At 40.8% G+C, this 11,448-nt stretch overlaps 1 protein-coding gene across 1 annotated transcript; it reads right to left on the bottom strand.

The window, feature by feature from the left end:
* Window positions 1–3,560: 3,560 nt before the first annotated feature.
* Window positions 3,561–9,881, bottom strand: LOC115232282 (glycerol kinase 2-like). The gene is given in 9 exon segments (XM_029802110.2): window positions 3,561–3,667; window positions 6,008–6,103; window positions 6,490–6,576; window positions 6,617–6,692; window positions 6,724–7,038; window positions 7,041–7,178; window positions 7,215–7,285; window positions 8,464–8,608; window positions 9,795–9,881. Coding segments are annotated over 9 exon segments (1,122 nt in total).
* Window positions 9,882–11,448: the final 1,567 nt, after the last annotated feature.

Here is an 11,448-nt window from a genome sequence, read left to right as displayed (position 1 = left end):
GGGGGGCCAAAGTGATGTCCACAACCACCAAATCGGCCAAGGAGGGACCCTTCGGTGTGGGTGGGGGACTACATATTCGAGGGCGTAGAACATTCCGGTGATCCCTCCCATGCTGTGGCCCACAATGCTTATTTTGGAGTGACCCAACTTTATTCGAAGTCTCTCCACGTCCTTAATCATGTTTTGGTGGCTGTGGTCGTCGACGTAGGGACTGTCTCCGTGATTTCGTGCTTCCACGGTGATTGTCTTGTCTTGTATAAAGAGTTGTACCTCTATGCCCTTCCTGGACAGTTCCTCGGCCACCGGGTACCAGCGAGTCCTGCTGCTTTGGAATCCGTGGAGAATATAGACTGGGTGGGGGTATGCTTGACGTTCGTTGATGGCTGCTTTGAATACTGTGTAGGCCAAGTCGACTCCGCTAATTATATTTTACCGCAACCATTGACAACCTATTCATTTTATATTTTGTTTTTTTTTCATTTTAGAAATTTTATTTAGAAATAAAATAATTTTTAAATTTAAAATAAATTAAATAATCAAAAAATTCTAATTAATTTTAAAAAGTTGAAATTATAGACCTTTAAAAAAACCAATTCAATTTATACCTATCCGACATCCCTAACCCTGAAATGGAAGACTCAATCATTCTCGCCTACGCTGACGACCTACTCATTAAATCACGTGACCAAGACCTCTCGAAAGCTTCCAAAAGAACACAAGATCTTTTATTAGAAATTCGAACTTGGCTATATCAAAACAGGATGAACATCTCCCCCGAAAAATCGTCCACTACCCTATTTACGTCGAACAAGAGACTTGGAAGCCTTACTGTTGATCTTTTTCTGGACAACGAAAAGATTCCATTCACGAAGAACCCTAAAATTCTGGGGGTCACTTTTGACACCCACATGTGTTTTACTGCCCATTTAGAGAAGGCCATCGGATCCAGTCAAAGAAAGATTGGACTAATCAAATCGATTTTTGGTGGACTAAAGACACCGTTCGCGGCTCTCGGCACTCTCTACAAACAATTCATCGAACCAACAATTGGCTATGCCTGCGCCGCTTGGGTTCTAAAGCACATCACCCCACTCCAATTCCTCACAAAAACTGCTCCCCGCCCGTCCCGCACTTGCGTTGGGTCCAGAGTCCAACATCGGGAAAAGCTGAGAAAGATTTTGAGGATTGTTGGAATCACCTAATTAATTACCCTAATTAACTGTTGGTGATTCTTGGGTTAAATAATAATAATTCTATCCAAAAGGGTACGCCCTTCAGCAAGGACCCTTTGCACGTGTCTTTTAGAGTCACATCCCCACAGTAAGAGCCCGACCACAGTCTTAGTAAATGCCACAGTCTTAGTAAACACTCTTTATTAAACAACAAATAAACCAAATTAGTCACCCAACCAAAAAGTCGACCACAGTCTTAGTAAATGCCTCAAAATCGTCCTCGAAAACCAAATGTCCACAATTCTCAATGTACACCACTTGCTGGTTCGGAAAGTGTTTTTTGCGTCATTTCCAATCCCTCGGAACTGCACGTGACAAAAGTGGACCAACGTCATGTACGTGGAGTCACCTCCCCCTACAAACAGCACTTTTTTGGGACACACTCCTGGAGGAATACTCCCAATTTGGTGTCCTCTTCTGGCCAGCATTTCATTGAAAGTAAACTGATATTTCCCCTCCTTAAAAACCAGTTTGGCACTCAAAAAATTCTCAAGAGCACTTCTCTGAGTATAAGAAAGAACGAAAACAGAAATGAGTGATTCTGTGTTGGCTAGAATGTGCTCGACGACTTGTTCCCGGGTCATTGTGGGGTCTTCTGGTATCCGAATTCGGGAAATGGTCTCGAAGTGGGGACTCCCTCCACCACGGGGGGCCAAAGTGATGTCCACAACCACCAAATCGGCCAAGGAGGGACCCTTCGGTGTGGGTGGGGGACTACATATTCGAGGGCGTAGAACATTCCGGTGATCCCTCCCATGCTGTGGCCCACAATGCTTATTTTGGAGTGACCCAACTTTATTCGAAGTCTCTCCACGTCCTTAATCATGTTTTGGTGGCTGTGGTCGTCGACGTAGGGACTGTCTCCGTGATTCCGTGCTTCCACGGTGATTGTCTTGTCTTGTATAAAGAGTTGTACCTCTATCCCCTTCCTGGACAGTTCCTCGGCCACCGGGGACCAGCGAGTCCTGCTGCTTTGGAAGCCGTGGAGAATATAGACTGGGTGGGGGTATGCTAGACGTTCGTTGATGGCTGCTTTGAATACTGTGTAGGCCAAGTCCACTCCGCTAATTATATTTTACAACAACCATTGACAACCTCTTCATTTTACAAATAAAAAAATTTTTAAATTTAAAATTATTAAATAATTCTAATTAATTTTAAAAAGTTGAAATTATAGACCTTAAAAAAACCAATTCTATCCAAAAAGATATGCCCTTCAGCAAGGACCCTTTGCACGCGTCTTTTAGAGCAGTGGTTCTCAACCTTTATTTTTGTATCGCCCCCTTGGAATTTTTTTCGTCCCTCCAATTTTTATATCGCCCCCTTATTTCATTAGTAAAAATTTTTATTTAAAAAATAAGAGTTTTAATGAGATCCTTGTGGTTGATGAAGATTGACAAGTTTTTCAAAATTTGTACTTCTTTTCGTAAGTGTAATTCTAATGTCGCCTCTTTCTTTTATATTTAGTTTGTTTCTTTTTTTTCCGATCATACTATTCAGAGTGCTGAATCCTCTCTCTACGCAGTATAACGTAGGAAAACATAATATTATTGGCATCATTTTTTCCCATAATTTCGGGAATTTCATTTTTATAGATTTTTCTCCCCAGAATTGTGTCAGGTTTTCATTTTTAATTTCAGTTCTTCGGCGTTTTTTAGTTCTATTAATTCTTCTTGACATTCATCATCAGAATCATAATTAATGGGAAACCAAGGATTAATCATCCAATCAGAAAAGTTTAAATTAATTAAATCTTCAAATCTTTTTTTCAAATCTTGTTCCAAAGATTCTAAATGAAATTCATAAATTTTCAGATCGTTGTCATCAAAAGTGTGGTCATAAAAATCGAATTTTCCAAATTTTCTATTACTTAAATTAAATTTGTAAAATTGAATTTTTTCAATGAATGTATTTATAATTCGTTTGCAATCAATTAAATTAACATAATCTCCTTGTAAAGCCAATGAAACTTCATTTAATTTTTTAAAATCCAATTTAAATTAAAAATATTTTTTCTATGAATTTTGCAGGAATCAAACAATTTAAATTCTTCTTGTAATCTTAAAAAATCAACAATTGCATCAAATAATATCACAAAGATTTTGCAAATAATAACTCTTCTTGCAAAATAGAATCATCATCGAAATATCTTTATAAAAAGTATTTATAAAAAGTAATACCTTACATATGCCATCAAAATTGACTGATTATCAACGACAACTGATTCGTCATGTTGGACTGAAAACTTGCGTTTTCTGAGAAATAAAATTAAAGATTGTTCAATTTCATTAGAAATTTCATCAATTCTTCTTCGTATAGTGTCGTTGCTTAATGGATAGTCTTCATAATATTTGAAGAATCTTTTTGTAAGATATCGTTTATAAATAAATTTAAACAAGGACGGATGACATTTTCTGCAATCGAACGGGCATTACCTATAAATTAAAATAATAATGCAACCAGTTTTTGCGATTATCTCTGCAACTTTATATGAATAAGATAATCCAGAGACATTTTGAGATATATTTTTATTAAAGATTGACGGTAAGGTGTTTTTATTTTCAAAATTCTTTTTTAATTCTAGAAAAAAGTCTGGCTTTTTTCCAATTGAATTATGATGTTTTCGCTTTAAATGTTCAATCAAACGAGACGGTTTCATTGCCTCATTCGAAAAAATTGTACCACATTGAAGACAAAGTGGTTTATTAGGATCTTGAGGATCTTTAATAAATCCAAAAAAATATATTCATCTTATACATTCTGACTTTTTTTGAACACGACCCATAAAGATAACTAGAAATCACGCTTAGAAATTAAATAAAATATAATAAAAATATCGGTACTTTTGTCGAAGTGGTCGCAGTTTTTTAGGCCTTTTAAAAAATCTAATAATTTTTGAGGTGGAATATATTATATTTATTTAAGTCGCTCTATCAATAATTTAAAATATTATTAAATTTTTTACTAATTTATATTCCGACAGCTCCCAATAAGTAAGGAGGATGCAGTGCATTTTCTGCAAAATGTGGATATCCTTTCAAAATAAATTCCTTCTACAGTCCTGGAATTTGGATGCCGCGTACTAAAATGACTAAATTGGTTAAATAAATTTTTAAATAATTTTAATAACCATTTAAATTATTGATAGAGGGTTATAAATTAAATATCTATTTTTCACTAAAAAAATTAATTAATTTTAATTATCTTCTTAAAAAAACTGCGACCACTTCGACAAAAGTACCAAATATCATTATATTATAAATATTATTAGACTCGATTATATATTTTTATTTTTTCAAAGATTATCGACTTCTAACATAAGATTTTAATTTTTCAAATATTAGCAATCAGCCATCGCCCCCCTGGCAGAAAAAATCGCCCCTGGGGGCGAATCGCCCACCGTTGAGAACCACTGTTTTAGAGTCACATCTCCACAGTAAGAGCCCAATAAAACTCCAACCAATTTTAATATAATATTTTAGATTAATAAATTATAAAAAAATAAATTTAATAATATAAATTCAAAATGGATAATCCATAATGAGATTAGAAGAAATCAAGGTAGCCATCCTTGTTCATTCAAGTGCATAATTGACTACTTTGTGTCGATGATCCCCCCGGGGGAACACCAGTCGATCGTGAATGGTTGCCCACACGTGATATTCCCAGACCTGACAATCCTCCTGCAGAACGACAACTCCCTCAAGCCCGTATTCCAACAGTAATCAACCTCCCAACATTTCCTAGACGCCTCATGTTCTACCACAGTCAGCAGTTCTGCCAAACGTCGGTGCATGGACTGGACTACAAAGTGAGGTCACTTAGTCACCCAGGTGCTCCTGACCCCCTACAACATGATCCCCAACACCAACCGATTCTACGACCCCCTCAGCCAAAAGTCCTTCAGGTGGCCAAACCCGTTAATCAGCCCAGCCTGGACTCCCTCACAATGAAGACCAGCGACATAAAAAAGGAGAAATTGGAATTGGTGGAGCCCTACCACTCCCTTCTCCAAAACTCCCTCAAAGCCTACGTGGAGGACTTTTACGAGGGGGGAGAGTGCCTCATCGTCAGCAGCAGATCAGCCGACTGTGTGTCCCTCAAGGCCTGCATCGAAAGCCATCTTTACATGGACAGCAAATACACGTTTATATATTCGGACATGACAGAAATGCGAGGATGCGGTCTCAGTGGATAATCGACATTGATCCTTCCACTTTCGAGACCAGCATGCGAGGGGATATGCGTCTGCAAGTAATCCCCTCAATTGTAGCCCAGACTCACTACTTTGAGAATGGAAACGTCCAGTTTATTTCCAACTCCAAAAAAGAGTTTCAAGTGTCAGGAAATGTTGAGTTTTATAAGAAATGTGTTTAGAACGAGCAAGAACTGGTCGACAAAATTGTGCAGAGAATCAGGAAGGCGGAGGACAACTACCAATACAAACTCGATGATAACTTTACTGAAATGTTAGAAAAGAACTTCAAAGCTCTCCGCAGAGGTCTTCCAATAACTCAAACACTCATTGACTGGGACAAACTGACATCCCACAAAATTGCAGATGAATTAACTCAATAGTCCTTAAATACTCTAAAAGGAATTCTTTTCTAATAAAAAGTGTCATTTAATCGGCTTTTAATAACAAAATCAATCAAATAAAGAATTTCTCGACTTTTCGACTGCTTTCAACCACAAATTGTATTTGGCACGAACTAGAATGACAGGACACCCACAACCAGCAGTGGAAGGACAGGGCTGGACAGTCGAGTACTCACACGGTTGAACTGCCTCCTCCATTGAATACAGACCAAGTGTGTGGGCAGCAGCCAAAGCAGCCCCAAATGAAGAAAACTCCTTAAACTGACTCCGAACTGATTATTTAACAACCAAACCAATTGGAATGTCGAGAATGTCACTTTGTAGTTGCATCAGTCGGTCGTTTTCTGTCAGTCCTCCGTCCACTCTCAGTTTGATCGAGTCGTCCTTACCATTAACCACCACAACAAACCATAATCCCCCCACAGTCTGCCCGCATTACATCAAAAACCTCAAATTCCCAGAAAAAAGCAAAACCTGTTTATTCTGGAAGGCAATTGCCTCAAAAGCTGCCCAAAAAATGTGAGCCGGCCTTGTAAAGTGAGTCAATCCAGAAATAAGACTGCCAATTAGTGAGTGGCCAACCCTCTGGCAGAACTGTCCCAACTCGGAGTGTACAATCCAGAGAAAGCAGGGACAAAACAACACAGTCCACACTCACTTTGTCCCTCCCAACTGGACTGATCAATGCCCAGACTGTCCCTCAACCAAGTGAGAGCACTCCCCGCAGCTGCCACCGACCCCTGCACTATTCACCCACACTACCTCGAGGGCATAGGCCAGGTGACTGCCACAGTGGAAGGCAACAGTCGAGAGTAGTCCTGACTGACTGATGACTGGCTCAGTGCCCACATTTATAAGCATAAAACAGCCCGTCCCATATCTACACTACACTCACCCAATACGTGTTCTTCATCATCCCCCTGTGGAAGCACTGATGGCCGAACAGTGCTGCCTGCTGGTCCCCCAACACTGCTGTTATTGGAGTCCCTTTAAACTGACAGTCCTCGGTCGAAATAGTCCCGAAATGTGAGGTGGAAGGACACACTCTGGGCAGCCAATCTCCACTTTTTGGGAGTCCAAAAAACCCACAGAGACTGTCCTCCCACTGAAGACTGTGCAGACTGAGGAGCATAGTCCGACTGGCGTTGGTCGTGTCCGTCAGGTAGGTCTCCCCTTTCGTCAAGTTCTATTCCTAAGGGGGGAGGATACCCACAGAAGCCACGTATCGACTGTCCCGAAACAGCAATTGCCAGACTCCATTGCTTGTCTGACATTGGGCACGTTCTCGATTAGCCATTTTATTTTTGATGCGGAAAAATAGGGGGATAAAGGCAATCCACATATATTCTATTAATATATATTTATTAATTAATTTAAATAAACTTTAATAGTGTTGATGTGGGTGTTGTGGATGTACTCTTCTATCGTACTGCGAGTCCTCACATCACTCCAAACTAAGAACATTACCCAAAAGGACAAGCCAATAGCATTATAGAGTGGTCTCCCACTACCCCTCTCCCAGACGACGACTGTTTCCCTCTGATTGCTAATTCCTATGCCTATCCTAGTAAGCTCACATTTACCCTCAATTGTAGAGTAGTGGGGTAGCTGTTGTCCAACTATATTCATACACCAGAGGACACTGTCTAACAGCTCAGTAGGGTCCTGTTCGTGCCATCTACTGGTTATTCACAGAGGCACCCTTCTCGGGGGGTTATTGACTTGATGGGGGTTTTGTGGGAGAGGACACACTCCCATGTGGAGGAGTCGAATAACTAGAATGATGTGATGGGATCAACCGAGAACTTTGTGGTGGATGTCCCCTGGTCTATTGCCCCAATTAGTTTGGCGCCTAATTTATTTGAATTCACAAACCTCGTTTTATTTGTCTCACTAGATTCATGCTAACCACCAAATATATTTAATTTAGTTATTTATTTTTTAGCTGTTTGTAAATTATTTTATAGTTTGTCGATTCTTTTTATGGTGTCTTGATTCTCATGTTATTATCTTTTTGTAGCATTTCTGCTCAATCGTTATCATTCCTTTGATCCTTTTTTCCATTTTATTCATCATATTCTTTCTTACTCTTTTCAATTTATCCATGTCGAAGCCGCAAAGCTGTTCGATCCCGAAGATAATATAAACTCCAGCACTACGACATACTCCTATCGACCAAAAATGTAATTTGCACATTGGAGAGTAGAAATCCCCAGCATCTGCAGACCTCAGGCCATTTCTATTTATCCAATTTAAGGCCCCCCTCAGAGACCCACGAACGACAGCTGTGCTCTCAGTAGTGGAGGAATTGAGGGCCTCCTCCCAAGTCACCTTTGCAATCTCATTTCCCCTGCGATTGGCCCAACAAGCCCCAGCCCCCTGCCTCAATCACGGAACTAGTCAACAACTGTTTGTCTTCAGAATTATCTGCTTTCGCTCGTGGACTTATCTTTTCCGCCCATCTGTTTTTTTTCTAAAAAATCTGCGGTGTTCGCCCAATCGTCGTCGGGAACGTTTTTTGTCGCCTGGCTTTAAGGCTGGTCGAAACTTTTAATAGCTTTTTATCTGCTAAAACTTGGAGTTAGGGTCCCCTCAGGCTGTGAGACAGCGGTTCATGCGTCCGAGAGTTCACATCCCCGAATCTTAGTCAAACTAGACATTGGCTTTCCTTCTACTGAAGAACTTTTTTGCTTTTCCTCGTTTGGAGTACGCACTTTGTAATTCACACTGTTTCCGTTTTCCGGACAGAGTTCGACAATTCGTTTCTGAGAAATACTCTGTTCAGATTTCCAATTTAAATTTCGACGACAAGGGCTGGAAACAGACTATCCTGCCTATTAGGCATGGAGGTCTCGAATTCCAGTCCACCTCTTTTCTCTACTTGCCATGCTTTCTTTCCTCACACCGATGCAGGTCTTTTGTAGTCTAGATCAGGGGTTCTCAACCTTTTTAGCTCAAGGGCCAAATCGATAATTAAGATTAGCTTCGCGGGCCGCACAAAAAAATATGTTAATATATTTTTATATTTTTTCAAGCCGGTAACTCGCTGCAATCGAAGTGCAGCACTGCTGATGGTAATGAGTTTTTGGACTTTTTTTTCTTTTTTTAATTTCCATTTTCTTTATAAAGAAATAAAAGCTAAAAAATCTACAAAAGGCGTTGTATTTAAAAAGAAGTACTATTTGTTTATTAAGTTTGAAATCTGGAATAAGTTAAAGGAAGGAATTCTTTAAAAGTCTAAAATTAAATTATATAAATGTACCCCAAAACGTGCTTCAAATTGATTAATTAAATCACCAATTATGGATATGTTTAACCTTAAGAATAAATAATAAATTTTAACATTATTAAAAAATTCAAAAAGTTAGTTACTCTAGAGGGGCCGCAAAAAAAATCCTGGGGGCCAGATGCGGCCCCGGGGGCCGCATTGAGAACCGCTGGTCTAGATCCTTCCTCTTCCCTCCGGATCCCTCACTGACAACAAGCATTTATACGGGGCATTGTTGTGGACAGCTAGCGGACTCAAAACCCCCGAAAAATGCACGAATGGGCGGAGGGCAGCAGCTCTCGGTCTTTTCGGAACCTGATGTCTTATGGAGACCAACACCGCCGTGCTTGGCTATTGTCAGGAGCATCTCCATGCTTGGATTAACGCCTATCCATCCTGCAGCAGGAACCTTGGTATATCCAGAGTGCTTAAGAATTGGAATCTTTTTTCGACTCGCCTTGGACATTTGCCAGCCTCACCAATGCCGTTTTAGGGCCTATATAGACTGCAAAGATCTACACCCGCTCTCCTGCCTTATAACCCAAGGGAGAATTCACAGACACGCTAGGCTAAACAGCATTGCAAAGCACCTATTTGAAGCAACCGGGATCCCCTCGCGGGTGGTCTCAACAGGAAAGATGGCAAAAAAAAAGACTTATAAGTACGGTAGAGCTATCGTCTGGGACGCGACATACTCTGACACTTTTGCCTATCATGCCTTCTTGCGTCCTCAATCGAAGTCGGAAAGCCAAAAAATACAGATCCTTCTCTGACAGATTCATTTTTGAACCAGTCTGATTAAAAACCTTAAGTACGATAAGATAATCAACTCTTCGTTTACTCACCGAGAAAGGCCACCACCTCGGAAGAATTAGAAACGACCCCTGCGACTTTTTGAGTGTGTCTAGCTGTTCATTGGGGAACTGTTTCTCAATTCTCTCCGCAGGCAGTTCCTGATTGGCTTTATCACTTTTTATTTCACGCGATGTAGCTATATTCTAATTTCATGATAAATTGTAAATTAAATTGGTCAATTGTCCTTCTTGACGTGCTTACAACAGCTGCCTGTGTCCTTCTGTCTGACAAGCGTCATTGCTGTGGCAGGTGCAATCAAAGTCCTTCAGTAGGCATTTCTAGAATGTTCCAGAAACATCCAGTCCCTCGGGGTTTGGTGGTTATTTATGAATATTGGAATGCCTGGTGTGACACGTGGGAGAGCAACAGGAATCTTATTTTGAAAAACTGACAAATTATTGTCTGGAAAAATAGATTTAATTTAATTTAAATCAATTTATACGTAAAAATTCTATTATTTAAACTCACGATATAAATTCAAAAAATATGAATTCTAGACCAGGACGTGTGGATATAATATTAGGTGGCCAATGGGGAGACGAGGGGAAGGGTAAGATGGTGGACCAACTCTCCCCGACCTACGACTACGTCTGCAGATGTCAGGGAGGCTCCAATGCCGGCCATACCGTGGTCTTTGGTGGACAAACATATTTCTTCCACCTCCTCCCTTCCGGCGTGTGTCACCAGTCAGTCGTGGGAGTCATCGGTACCCCACTAGTCACATCCCCAGGAAATGGAGTCGTCGTGTCCCTCACCGACCTCAAACACGAAATCGAACAGGCCGAAATGAAAGGACTCAAAGACCTGAGAAGTCGTCTAATAATCTCAAACAGAGCCCCCATTGGTGAGAGTACAATTCATATAAAAGTATTCCAAATGTTTAAGGACGTGGACGCAGCACAAGAGCAGTTGAGGGACCACAAAAAGTACAGTCCAGTCTTTATAGGACAGAATAGGCACAACTAAGAAGGGGATTGGTCCCTGCTATTCCTCCAAAGTCAATCGAACTGTCCTCAAACTGGCTGATTTGGTTGGCGATTGGGCTATTTTTGAAGAAAAGTGAATGTGTGTGTTAATCGAGCAGATTTGTCAGTCTGGTGGATGTGCAGAAGGCAATGTTCCCCTCTCTGTCCGTCGACGTGGAGGCCGAACTGGAGACCTACAAGGTTGGCCCCCCCTGGGTGACTGGACAGGAGTACAGGGACTACTTCAAAGCCACAGTCACCGACACCTCCATTTTTTTGAATCGCAAAATCGAGGAAGGCAAATCCATCCTGGTCGAAGGGGCCAACGGATTCATGCTGGATATCGATTTTGGTGGATTATCGATTATATATATAAGGGACCTATCCCAATGTGACGTCATCGAACTGTGCGGTTGGTGGTGTTTTCACGGGGTTGGGGATACCTCCGAAACACGTGGGTGACATAATCGGGGTGTTCAAGGCATATTCGACGAGAGTTGGTAGTGGGCCCTTCCCCACCGAACTGAGT

Source organism: Octopus sinensis, unplaced genomic scaffold, assembly GCF_006345805.1.
Source record: "Octopus sinensis unplaced genomic scaffold, ASM634580v1 Contig20285, whole genome shotgun sequence".
In the NCBI taxonomy this organism is placed as follows: Eukaryota; Metazoa; Mollusca; class Cephalopoda; order Octopoda; family Octopodidae; genus Octopus; species Octopus sinensis.
This window is presented reverse-complemented; position numbering and strand designations above follow the sequence as displayed.